The sequence below is a fragment of the Folsomia candida genome, unplaced genomic scaffold (assembly GCF_002217175.1).
Source record: "Folsomia candida strain VU population unplaced genomic scaffold, ASM221717v1 Fcan01_Sc008, whole genome shotgun sequence".
Classification (NCBI taxonomy): domain Eukaryota; kingdom Metazoa; phylum Arthropoda; class Collembola; order Entomobryomorpha; family Isotomidae; genus Folsomia; species Folsomia candida.
Window position 1 is genome coordinate 2,987 of NW_019091200.1, and position 13,622 is coordinate 16,608.

The window sequence follows — 13,622 nt, forward strand, 5'->3', positions numbered from 1 at the left end:
CCTCATGTGTTCCTCAAGGAACAAGCTTGAACACCTTGAACACGTGTTCCGGGTCGTGTTCCTCGATGTTCTTTCCTCAGTGTCCTGTGTTCCTCAAGGAACAAGCTTGGAACACCTTGAGACCATGTGTCCGGGTCGTGTTCTTCGATGTTCCTCATGTGTTCCTCGGTGTTCCTCATGTTTCTCAAGGAACAAGCTTGGAACACCTTGGAACACGTGTTCGGGTCGTGTTCCTCGATGTTCCTCATGTGTTCTTGTGTTCCTCAAGGAACAAGCTTGGAACACCTTGGAACACGTGTTCCGGGTCGTGTTCCTCGATGTTCCTCATGGTTACTTCAGGAACAAGCTTGGAACACCTTGGAACACGTGTTTCCGGGTCGTGTTCCTCGATGTTCCTCATGTGTTCCTCGGTGTTCCTCATGTGTTCCTCAAGGAACAAGCTTGGAACACCTTGGAACACGTGTTCCGGGTCGTGTTCCTCGATGTTCCTCATGTGTTTCCTCTTGTTCCTCAAGGAACAAGCTTGGAACACCTTGGAACACGTGTTCCGGTCGTTTCTCGATGTTCCTCATTGTTTCCTCGGTTTGTTCCTCATGTTTCCTCAAGGAACAAAGCTTGGAACACCTTGGAACACGTGTTCCGGGTCGTGTTCCTCGATGTTCCTCATGTGTTCCTCGGTGTTCCTCATGTGTTCCTCAAGGAACAAGCTTGGAACACCTTGGAACACGTGTTCCGGGTCGTGTTCCTCGATGTTCCTCATGTGTTCCTCGGTGTTCCTCATGTGTTCCTCAAGGAACAAGCTTGGAACACCTTGGAACACGTGTTCCGGGTCGTGTTCCTCGATGTTCCTCATGTGTTCCTCGGTGTTCCTCATGTGTTCCTCAAGGAACAAGCTTGGAACACCTTGGAACACGTGTTCCGGGTCGTGTTCCTCGATGTTCCTCATGTGTTCCTCGGTGTTCCTCATGTGTTCCTCAAGGAACAAGCTTGGAACACCTTGGAACACGTGTTCCGGGTCGTGTTCCTCGATGTTCCTCATGTGTTCCTCGGTGTTCCTCATGTGTTCCTCAAGGAACAAGCTTGGAACACCTTGGAACACGTGTTCCGGGTCGTGTTCCTCGATGTTCCTCATGTGTTCCTCGGTGTTCCTCATTGTTCCTCAAGGAACAAGCTTGGAACACCTTGGAACACGTGTTCCGGGTCGTGTTCCTCGATGTTCCTCATGTTCCTCGTGTCCTCATGTGTTCCTCAAGGAACAAGCTTGGAACACCTTGGAACACGTGTTCCGGGTCGTGTTCCTCGATGTTCCTCATGTGTTCCTCGGTGTTCCTCATGTGTTCCTCAAGGAACAAGCTTGGAACACCTTGGAACACGTGTTCCGGGTCGTGTTCCTCGATGTTCCTCATGTGTTCCTAAGTGTCCTCATGGTTCCTCAGGAACAGCTTGGAACACTTGGAACACGTGTTCCGGTCGTGTTCCTCGATGTCTCATGTGTTCCTCGTGTTTACGTGTTCCTCATGTGTCCTACGGTGTTCCTCATGTGTTCCTCAAGGAACAAGCTTGAACACTTGGAACACGTGTTCCGGGTCTTGTTCCTCGATGTTCCTCATGTGTTCCTCGGTGTTCCTCATGTGTTCCTCAAGGAACAAGCTTGGAACACCTTGGAACACGTGTTCCGGGTCGTGTTCCTCGATGTTCCTCATGTGTTCCCTCGGTGTTGCTCATGGTTCCTCAAGGAACAAGCTTGGAACACTTGGAACACGTGTTCGGGTCGTGTTCCTCGATGTTCCTCATGTTTCCTCGTGTTCCTCAGTGTTCCTCAAGAACAAGCTTGGAACACCTTGGAACACGTGTTCCGGGTCGTGTTCCCTCGATGTTCCTCATGTGTTCCTAAGTGTTCCTCATGTGTTCCTCAAGGAACAAGCTTGGAACACCTTGGAACACGTGTTCCGGGTCGTGTTCCTCGATGTTCCTCATGTGTTCTCGTGTTCTCGGTGTTCCTCATGTTTACTCAGGAACAAGCTTGGAACACCTTGGAACACGTGTTCCGGGTCGTGTTCCTCGATGTTCCTCATGTGTTCCTCGGTGTCCTCAAGGAACAGCTTGGAAACACCTTGGAACACTGTTCCGGGTCGTGTTCCTCGATGTTCCTAAGTGTTCCTCATGTGTTCCTCAAGGAACAAGCTTGGAACACCTTGGAACACGTGTTCCGGGTCGTGTTCCTCGATGTTCCTCATGTGTTCCTCGGTGTTCCTCAAGGAACAAGCTTGGAACACCTTGGAACACGTGTTCCGGGTCGTGTTCCTCGATGTTCCTCATGTGTTCCTCGGTGTTCCTCATGTGTTCCTCAAGGAACAAGCTTGGAAAACCTTGGAACACGTGTTCCGGGTCGTGTTCCTCGATGTTTTCCATGTGTTCCTCGGTGTTCCTCAGTGTTTCCTCAAGGAACATGCTTTGGAACACCTTGGAATCACGTGTGTTCTCGGGTCGTTTCCTCGATTGTTCCTCATGGTGTCCTCGTGTTTCCTCATGTGCTCCTCAAGGAAACAAGCTTTGGAAAACCTTTGGAAACGTGTTCCGGGTCGTGTTCCTCGATGTTCCTCATGTGTTCCTCGGTGTTCCTCATGTGTTCCTCAAGGAACAAGCTTGGAACACCTTGGAACACATGTTCCGGGTCGTGTTCCTCGATGTTTCTCATGTGTTTCCTCGTGTTCCCTCATGTGTTCTCTCAAGGAACAAGCTTGTGAAAACCTTGGAACACGCTGTTTCCGGCGTGTTCTCGATGTCCTCAATGTGTTTCCCTCGGTGTTCCTCATGTGTCCTCAAGGAACAAGCTTGAACAACTTGGAACACCGTGTTCCGGTCGTTGTTCCTCGATGTTCTCCATGTGTTCCTCCGGTGTTCCCATGCGTGTTCCTCAGAGAACAAGCTTGGAACACGAGGAACAATGAGGAACATCGAGGAACACGACCCGGAACACTGTTCCAAGGTGTTCCAAGCTTGTTCCTTGAGGAACACATGAGGAACACCGAGGAAACGACGGAACATGGCGTGCAAGCCACTTGTTCCTTGAGGAACACATGAGGAACACTGTTCCTGGTCGTGTTCCTCATGGAACATCACTGAAACACGTGTTCCTGGTCGTGTTCCTCATGGAACACCGGTTCCAATGTAACTAGGTATAAAACTTGTAAAGTTTAAAGTTGGTAAATTTAAAACTTGGTAAGTTTGAAACTTGGTAAATTTAAAACTTAAAACTTAGTAAGTTTAAAAAATGGCCAAGTTTCAAAAGTGTACAAGTTTAATATCAACTCAGTTTTTCTTGTCCTATCCCGCGCTGGTATCCTTCCCATACTATTAGCTCTGGTAGGGATACGAGAGCTGGAATCAAATTTTGGTTAAAGTAATTCTGAGTTAGTAGTAAAAATTGTCTTTAAAAAAGTCATTCAAAGCCTTGTCGAAATCACGCTAATCAAAATTGGTTCAGTAGTTCGTTCGCCAACATTTCAGGGACAGACAAAAATGATGGTTCCATAAGTCCTAATGTCTGGCTAAACACAGACCATGCTAATATGTACATGAATTAAATATACTTTGAACATTCCTTGTTTGCCATGAGCATCAAAAGAAGTACGACTTTAACACACATGATGAGTAAAACTATGTCCCATTACCAGGGGTGGGCAAGATACTTTGGTCGTAAGATACAAGATACAAGATAAGATACTTTCTAGGATAAGATATAAGATACAAGATGAAAGATACATCTTGCTCAAGTACACAAGATACAAGATACAAGATACTTTCCTAATAATTGAGTAGTCAAGATACAAGATACAAGATATGTATCTTAAGATACTTTTATATTAGATAAGATACTTTATTTTTTTAGCCTGGTATTCATGCCCAATTAGTCATGTTTAATAATTTAAACGAAAAAATCTGGTTAGTAAAAAACTAAAAGGTTAGTAAAAAATTTTGTTGCCAGTGCTTATACTTTTAAAAATGTCTAAGTTTCGAAAAACTAGACCTGTAACTAACATGCGAATATTTTTACGAAGTTTGTAATATATTCCCTGCTTATTCAAATCAAACTAAACCCTATAAACTTATATTTGTTAAGCGTAGTTATATACATATCATGTAATGTGCAATGCACATTGTGCATGTGTATGTGTACATATGTACACATTAACTTATATTTTCTTCGTTGTGCCCCTACTTGGCGAAGATTTGACGCCCTCACCCTATATTACTCCAAACTAAAGGAGTCAATGGAAGGGATTCTCAACTGTACCCTTTCCCCGCATTCGTGGCTTCAGTCTTCCCTTCCGGTCAGTGAAGGTGGCCTAGGGGTCAGGCATGCTGTAGACGTGGCGATTCCGTGTTTCTTAGCGTCCGCCTACAGCGCCCTGCCCCTTGTTGAGCGCCTTCTGCCACCTTACCTGCATGACACCGACACCGCCAGGCAGGAAGGGGAAGAAATGTGGAACCCGATGGGCCCCGCCGAACTCCCCCCACTCGAACTTAGGGATGTTCAAGCGGCTTGGGAGATGCCTCAACAGGAGGCCGCCGTAAGTCACCTCAAAAATGGGGCGCTGACGCATGAAGATAAGGCCCGTCTCCTCGCGATGGGACAGCCGCACGTGGGGGCGTGGCTCAATGCCGTCCCTTCGCCACAACTGGGGACGCTACTCCCAAATGAGGCATTCCGGGTAGCATGCGCCTTCGTCTTGGTTGCGACGTTTGCCACCCTCACAAATGTCCATGCGGAGCTAGCGTGACATCAAAAGGCTATCATGGCCTGAAATGCAAAAGCAGTGCCGGTCGTCATTCTCGACACACTGCTGCCAATGACGTGATTTGGAGAGCACTCCGCACTGCTGGAGCCCCCGCTATCAAACAGCCACCAGGGTGCTCTCGCCAAGACGGAAAGCGCCCAGACGGCCTAACATTAGTACCGTGGGCACGAGGGAGACCCCTTGTATGGGACTTTACATGTTCGGACACCTTCGCATCATCTTACCTCCCTCAAACGTGCGTTCATCCTGGTGCGGCAGCCGAAAGAGCGGAGGACGCCAAGAGGAAAAAATACGAATTCCTCCAGGATCGATTCATCTTTGTACCCGTAGCCATCGAAACAATGGGAGTGTGGGGTAAGGAGGGTCTGTCCCTTATCAAGGAAATCGGATCGAGGATCACGATCCTCACTGGGGAGAAGAGGTCAACATCTTTCCTCATACAGAGGATGAGTATGGCAGTGCAGCGTGGAAATGTTGCTGCAATTTTGGGATCTCTTCCAGCCGGACGAGAGCTGGATGAGATTTTTTTACTGTAGGACTACGAAATAGGTTAAGTTTTTTTTATATATTTCGGATAGGGCAATTTTGTGAAGCGCTGGGCGTTTAGACTTTTCTCAAAAGGAATAATTGTACACATACATACATCTCTGCGAATATAATCTATACTAAAATGAATAAACAAGCATACTTATATACATATATATGTGTGTATATATATGTATACATGAGTATGTGAACATGCGTATGTATGTGCAGGTTTGTTACTAATTGGCAAAACATAAAATAAAAATTCACCAAACTCTGATTACGACAAATTCATGGTCAAATTGACTGACTGTAGTAGGAAATTGACTTAATTTGACGGAATTTTGAAAAAAAGTATCTTGTATCTTGTCAACTATCTTAAGATACTTTTCTGCCAGGCATATCTAGATAAGATACTTTCACAAGATACTTTCAACTTTCTAAAAGATACAAGATACAAGATACTTCTCCGATCAGGCGACGAAGATACAAGATAAAGATACTATCTTGTATCTTGTATCTTTTATCTTGTATCTTGACCAAGTATCTTGCCCACCCCTGCCCATTACTAATGTATGCATGCAGTGGCCGCGGAAGCATGGGTACAGAGGAAAATGTCTCCACAGTTATTCTATATCCCTACGACTTCCGCAGCTACTGTAATGTATGTACTTTCAAAGTTATAAGTTGTGATTACAAACAACACCCAACTACCATGGAATAGCAATCCGTACAAGATCCGTACAAGATCGCTCATATATGCCCAACTACAAAATGAAACGTGCAAAAATTGAGTCCTAATTCACCAACTCGATCCTTCCCCTAGCCCTTCTCTACGACAATGGTGCCATTCTTGAGGATAGGCAACAAATACTATAATTGTTGCAGGGAACTATCACATTTGCAACATCAACCTCGTCAAAAACCCATGAAATGAGACGATGTGGAAGTCAGTGAAGCAGAAATGCACACCTCACAACAGCAAATATGTGTATGCGTATGTATGTACGTACTTAACAGTCAACTAAGGTGCAACAATACCCTATCTCAATAGTGAATGGAGGAAATTTTGCTAAAACGCAAAGCCAACTTATTGCCATTTGCAGTTGTCTGTGCACCATCGTCAGTGTTTTGTCTAAATTGAACTCGTATATCAAATCGTTCTACAAAATCATACACCTTCCGTGCATCATTAATGGATTACATTTAAAGCGCACACACAAAACCTGAACAAAGACGCATTCTCATAATTTCGGATTTGTGTCAGTGTGTTGTTGTACTTGTTGCAAATAAGTGAAAACAATTTGCAAACCACAGATATTGAATAAATAAAACGGGTTCCTAACCAGTTTTTAAAATGCCTAGAGACAAGTACAGCATAAGCGAAGTGGTAAGTAAAAATTGCACGTCAACATAATTGCATTATAAATGCATGCAGTTTGCAATGCAAAGTTGCATTCGAATTTGATTTTATAATAAAACTAATAGGACACAAGTGCAGATTAAATGGTTTTATTAGTGTGGGATTAAAATGAGAATTTTCCTTTCGCTTCACAGAAGGGATACAGTAAGTGTCCATTCTTCTCGTGTGGTATTGACCCTTTTAGTATTGAACACCATCACTCGAATTACTAGCTAGCGAACATCAGACAATGTTTGATGCAGTTACATACTTTAGTGTGTCATCGGCCTTCAAGCTACATATATTCAGTTATAAACATCATGTATAGGAAAAATAATTGTCGCATTCAGTCCATGAAGACATCCTTATATGGATGGATGGTGTAAAATGATTCAAGAACGTATTTGCTCCCTACTCGCACATTTTGTTCAATCACAATTGATAACACGTCTTAAAACAAATCTTTTTAAGGTAAATTTAAATCTTCGGTGATTTCATTGCTATTAATTACGTAATTCACAAGGAGTGAACTTGGCAAAAATCATGAATGAGCTGAGCTTGTGCCAAAAATTATCTGTATATGTATGGATAACGATTCGTTTATCATGGGAAAATTGCGCTTAGTTGTAAAGTAATAACAAGCATCGCGTTGACCTCCCCTTTTCATCACTTCTGACACCATTTTTCATAGTCTAATTCTGCAAAATAAAAGATTATGCAAAATTTAATTGATATAATGAACGCCCACCCATCTTCCCTTGGTAGGTTTGCCAAATATCGACCTGTGAATGAATGACAATGTGTGTATGTATTACCTTGTAAGTTGCACTACACTTGTTCAAATTGGATGCACTACATGAGCTCATAAATACTTGATTTGTGCAAGTAAATAAGAGAAAACGAAACGCCAATCTGGTGGCAGTACATACATTTTCGTAGCCGTAGGTAAATCCCATTAAAATAAGTGGTAGGACCTGCTTGGGTGTTTTCAACTTTAATATTTTGTGCATTTTCAATTTGTCACGACTTAACTTGAAACCCAATTTTGTCACAAAATGTTGTAACGGAAGTTGCCATGCTGTGGTTGAAGAATAATCAAGCCCCATTATTGTCATTTCTTCATTCCATAGCGAAAGTGAAGCTTAATTGTCTTGTGGAAGGTTTTCGCAAATCTATATTCCTTCTCGAATTATTGTGTGTTGTCTTTACATTGAATTTACTCGAACAATTTTATCATTATTATTCTACCTGCTAATGAACCTGTTATGCTTGGCTGTTAACGCTTACCATCTATACCTATTTTTAGAAGATGCTTAATTCCGAATAGAACATTGGTCAGCTCACTTCTCAGAACCAAAGATTCATCGAATATTTAGCACATGCGAAATTTATTCGAAGAATGCATCCCTAATTAAATTTACTACCTGGTAGTTCATGAATACCCTCGTAAACATGTCAGGTACTACTTGCGTATAAATACCTGTGTGTGTACGTCATATTTACGAATTGTCTAAAAGATGTGTAATAATATGTATGTATCAGTCGGCTTTGTATTATTAAATACATACATATGTACAAATCTGCATGGGTCCAGTGCAAATGATACAAAGATAGTTCGTAAGTACATATTTCAGATCATGCAGTCTCACCTTTGTAGTAATATATTATACCAGGATGACATGCAATTTGTATGCTTTATACTGTGTTCCTTAAAGACAGGTTAAGATCTTAACACATAAAATCACAGAGTTCAACATTAAGCTGTATTCAATGGATATAACAAGTATCCGTATATCAAAAATGCATGTCTGACGGTTACACCGCAAAATATTTAAAAATACTCATTAATTAAATTCGAATACTTGGCTGAGGAAAACAATAGAATTACTAAAGAACTCAAATAATAGATTTTTCCCAGCTTGTCTTATTAAAAACTCAACTTCATGTAATAAAATTGCCATGAGTTTCTCGTGCCTAAAAATGGCCTTGGCTCATGCGAAATCAAAAAGTCAACCTGTATAAACATCAAGATTCTATTTATGAGTCAAGTTTTTATCCCTGTATAATGTTCAATCTTGTGCAATTTTTAAGAATTTCTCATGCATAGCAAAAAGTCCAGAAGAACTAATCCCAGGTAGTGCAGATCTCGATTATTTCTGCATCTCATCGCTTATTGTGTGATCGAATCGCAATTTTTCAGCATTTGATCCTTTCCATTTTTTATCGCACTTAAGATATTAGATAACAAATTTAACAATAAAATGACGTTGCTTCAAGCAGGAATTTTTTGTGCACTTTTGGTCTTTGTGAATTGTTTGACAATGATTTAATCTTCAACTCTAACGTCACCTTTGTACTTCGTAATGCCGATAAGTTGGCCGTCCTATGCATTCTCGGCAGTAATGCCTACTTATTTATTAGATATATTCATAGGCTGACTTGACATTGATATGTCTTACGTTGTCCATCAATCGAGCCATGCATTGATAAATGTGACGTGACGTAAAAAGAGGTTTCTTCTAGTAGTTAAATGACTAAAGTCCGATCCTGGTTTCCGTTCAGAGTAACTCATTTCTTTGAAGTACCTAATCATTGTATTCCGTGTGGTAATTGCAATATTTTCTATCTAGTCCCACATACGTTTGTTATGTGAATTGTACTTGCATACGTATTTATGAAGTTATGCTGGCCTGTTGTTTGGCAATCTACTCTTGTTAGTTTAATTTATGAATGGAAAGTGTTTTTACATCGCTTACTGGAATTCATTATGGATTTATAATGATGTATTTAGTAAACTACGTATTCAGCAACTTTATTTGGTCTCTGGACGGATATGAATCATTTCGTGCGTAAACTATGTGTCAATCAAAGTCTGTTTGCTTGCATGCATTTTAGAGAATATTGCAATTATACTCGGTACTCCATTTAATTTGACCTTGTCTTTTGTAAGGTTGTGGTGATGCCGATCGACTTTCAAAGTCGTGACACTTATTTAAAATGGCACGGTACAGGTCCAGCCAGGTCTGGCGGATTTTGATCATCTGACATCAATAGTGGCCATTTTGGTTGCTGATTTTTGGCTAAATTACTTGCATAACCAAGTGGAAGATGTCAAGTTGCGATTCGTTACACATTTTACACAAGTCACAAATAAGCGGATGATGAATATGCAACTCCTCGCCCGTACATCAGAGCGACATGGCACAGATTGTCTACAATAATTAAGTAGCCACGGTATACTACTACTTGACGTGATGTTTCTATATTGTAAAAGTGACTAAGGATGAGGAAAGCAAAAAATCAAGTCCATCATTACGCAGGATAAAAATATGCGCAAATGATATTGCTGGCTCATGCACACAACTACATTTTAACATTTTTATTATTAAAACCTCTTTCCAGGAAAATGGGAATGGAAATGTTAATCAAGCCTTTGAGTACGATGGTCCTCACCAAAATAACAACACCACGACGTCGACGCAGCTCAATGTACGTGGACAGTTGACCTCAACGGTGAGTTGTTGCTGCTGAATCTCACACAATGAGGAAAGAAAAAGCAATGAGTAATCAATTTTTTATGACCCCAATGTGCATACCTTCGGGATAAATGATTTTAGGTGGTACAAGGACCATCGGATCCAAGGGAGGAGTGGGACAGCCCTCTCGAGTTCCTTTTATCATGCATAGCAATGTCTGTAGGATTAGGAAACATATGTAAATAAAATTTCTTTTTGAGAAATCTTTCTGGAACTAATTAATTAATTAATTTGCAGGGCGATTTCCATACATAGGTACGATTTATATTTTACTTTACTGTCGTGGCATTATAAATTCAAGCTTAAAAAATGATCCCCAGCCTTTGTGAACGGGGGTGGGGCATTTCTGATTCCATATCTTATCGTCCTGTTCTTGATCGGCAAGCCGATGTACTTCTTGGAAATGGCAATGGGTCAATTTTCTTCACAGGGACAGGTCAAAGTATGGAAAATGTCGCCGTTTTTCAAAGGTGCGATGATACAGATGCAATTTAATGAGTGTTAGTTTTATGGATATGTATTAATGTTTTGCATAATTCATTTATTGCAGGGGTTGGATACGCCTCGGCATTTGGCACAGCTTGCGTTTGCAGCTATTATTGCAGTTTAATGGCTATTACAATCTTTTACTTTTTCCAATCCTTCCAATCGGAGCTCCCTTGGTCAGTCTGCAATCCAGAATGGGAAATATCCCACAACCTGACCTGTGGACCGAATCATACCGTGATTGGTTCCAATAAAAGTTTACCTGAACTTTATTTTAAGTAAGTAAATTACTCGAAACAAAGTGGAAGACGGACAAATATCCCTTAATTTTTACCATCTTTTAGGATTGACGTACTTCGAGAGATTGACAGTATTGACGACGGCATAGGTCTACCCGAGTGGCGTCTTAGTTTGTGTCTCCTGGCTTCGTGGGCCATAATTTTGTTTTCTTTAATAAAAGGAGTGAAGAGCGCTGGAAAAGTTTGTGGATTTTAATTGCAAAATTTTATTATTATGCGATAATATAATTTTAATTATTGGGTTTTGTATTAGGTTGCCTACTTCACTAGCCTGTTTCCAGTTAAGTGAATAATTAAATAATTCTGTAATTGCAATTACTTATACTAATTGTAATTACCTATTGCATATAGTATTTTGTGCTGATTATTCTGCTCATACGAGGATTGACATTGCCAGGAGCGACTACCGGAATTTCGTACTTTTTTAGTCCGCAATGGGAAAAATTACTGGACCCTTCGGTTAGTATATCACGAATGAAACTTTCAATTAAAGGATACTAATTGTATTCTTATTGCAGGTTTGGGCAGGTAGTATTTTTTATACATAGATCTCATTGGAAATATCATTTTATTTGCATTTAAAATTAAATTAACTGACGAATTTTATCATCAGCCGCAGTGACTCAGTGTTTCTTCAGTCTCTCCACCGGATTTGGACCCATAATCATGTTCAGTTCGTATAACAAATTTTCGCACAATGTGTACCGAGATGCAATGATAATCAGCATCATGGACACTTTGACGAGCATTTTAGCAGGAGTTACAATTTTGTAATAATTTATTGATAATTATATTACGGCTTAGCAAGGCTTATGACACTGTAATTGCCATTTCAGTTCTGTTCTTGGGAACCTAGCGTACGAATTGGGTAAAGAAATTGAAGACGTTGCGTCGGCAGGACCTGGGCTGGTACAGCATTTCATTTTTATCAAAACTTGACTCAAATGTATGCATAACATTTTTTAAACTCCTATTTTTTCTTTCAGGCGTTCGTATCATATCCAGAAGCAATCAGCAAGTTTCAGTTTGTCCCACAAGTACAAATCTAGCATCTAATTATCGTCTAATTTTACTCAATTCTCTAATCAATTTTACTTTCTTAAACTTCAGCTATTCGCCGTACTGTTCTTCTTGATGCTTTTCACACTCGTTAGTCATTTTATTCATGAAAAATGTATTAATACATAAGTAGTACCTAAATTGGTGTAAAATCTGTTTGCATATTTAGGGAGTTGGAAGTGCCACTTCGCTTACCAACGCTATTATAACTGTTATCCATGATCAGTTTAGCAGTATTGAGAAAAAGTGGATAACAACAGTCGTTTGCATAGTAGGTTTCTTCTCCGGCCTAATCTATGTCACCCCTGGAGGTAAGTACATATGGTTGGAATGTATATACCTATTTCTGTCTGAATCTTAATTTAGAGGTAATCCTTAAATTGACTTTGTCAAATAGGTCAATTCATGTTAGAATTGGTGGACACATTTGGGGCTGGATTTATAATTTTCATTGTCGCTCTTCTTGAAATGATCGGATTTGTCTGGATATACGGGTTGAACAACCTTGTGCGCGATATCGAATTCATGCTGAATATAAAAATCAGTTGGTACTGGAAATTCTGCTGGTCAATTTTCATCCCGGTCAGCTTGTCGGTCATTTTCATTCAAGCTACGATCAAGAGTGCTTCGAGTACTCTGAAGTACAACGGTGCCAGTTTCCCTCCAGAAGCTGTTGGTAAATAAGAGTCATAATTTTGTGTCTTTCATATTTATGTGGTCGGTACTTTTTTGAGAATTTTATGTTTCTTGCAGTTTGCGGATGGATGATTGCTGCAGTGGCCTTATTGATCTTACCGGTCGCAGCGTTACATTCCGTTTGGACGAGAAAAGCAGGTTCACTGGATGAGGTATTAAATAATTGATGAAGATTTATAACAATGATATCGTGGTTATCTCACTTGACAATCTGTACTTTTAGAAATTTATGGAATCATTCCGCCCGACGTCGGAATGGGGTCCGAAAGATCCAAAAATCCGTGAAAGCTGGTTGCGAACTCCTCCTGGTAAAAGTGCTGTAGTAGAATTGAAAGAAATGTATCACACAATTAAGAAACGAACAGTTAAATAATTTGAAAATTCCATTATGTGCACAAATTTGTGTTAGTACCAAATAGGATTTTGTATTGAACAATTTTTATTTTGAATCACGACTACTCAGAATCTTTGAGCCTTCGTTAATGTTTAAATGACACAATTTTAACATTTGATGGATTACATATGTAGGTATTTGATGATATACTTTTTAACCCATAAAATGATATGAAATGTTGACTGACTGTGATAAAGTATGCATATTCGTAAGCAACTCGGTTATTTTGTATATAGATAAATGTTTTGACTAATTGTTAAATAATTTTACTTACATATTTATCGAAAAAAGTAACCTCATAATCTGTAAGAAAATAAATTGGTGAATATTCAACACACAATAATCGTACTATATAAGTATGTATTTTCGCCTAAGCTATTTTTGAGACAAATTATAAAAATCGTTTCAAATAGCAAGTACAAT

General features: G+C 40.3%; 1 protein-coding gene across 1 annotated transcript; it reads left to right on the plus strand.

Moving 5' to 3' along the window:
* The first annotated feature begins 6,418 nt into the window (after nt 1-6,418).
* On the plus strand, nt 6,419-13,542 carry LOC110852913 (sodium-dependent nutrient amino acid transporter 1). Its single transcript, XM_022101087.2, has 18 exons — nt 6,419-6,717; nt 10,132-10,242; nt 10,347-10,443; nt 10,503-10,520; nt 10,586-10,735; nt 10,816-11,029; nt 11,096-11,231; nt 11,304-11,330; nt 11,402-11,509; nt 11,569-11,578; nt 11,664-11,820; nt 11,887-11,959; nt 12,037-12,087; nt 12,161-12,199; nt 12,279-12,420; nt 12,507-12,785; nt 12,863-12,957; nt 13,029-13,542. Exons 1-18 carry the CDS (start codon nt 6,685-6,687, stop codon nt 13,176-13,178), a joined length of 1,890 nt encoding a protein of 629 aa, XP_021956779.1. The 5' UTR covers nt 6,419-6,684; the 3' UTR covers nt 13,179-13,542.
* Nucleotides 13,543-13,622: the final 80 nt, after the last annotated feature.

What these genes read in the sequence shown, in the direction of transcription:
- LOC110852913 (XM_022101087.2), top strand. Translation starts at nt 6,685, where the DNA reads ATGCCTAGAGACAAGTACAGCATAAGCGAAGTG. An exon ending in TTAGCAGGAGTTACAATTTT is followed by an intron (nt 11,821 to 11,886) that starts GTAATAATTTAT and finishes TTGCCATTTCAG; the next exon opens with TTCTGTTCTTGGGAACCTAG. An exon ending in AATCTATGTCACCCCTGGAG is followed by an intron (nt 12,421 to 12,506) that starts GTAAGTACATAT and finishes TTTGTCAAATAG; the next exon opens with GTCAATTCATGTTAGAATTG.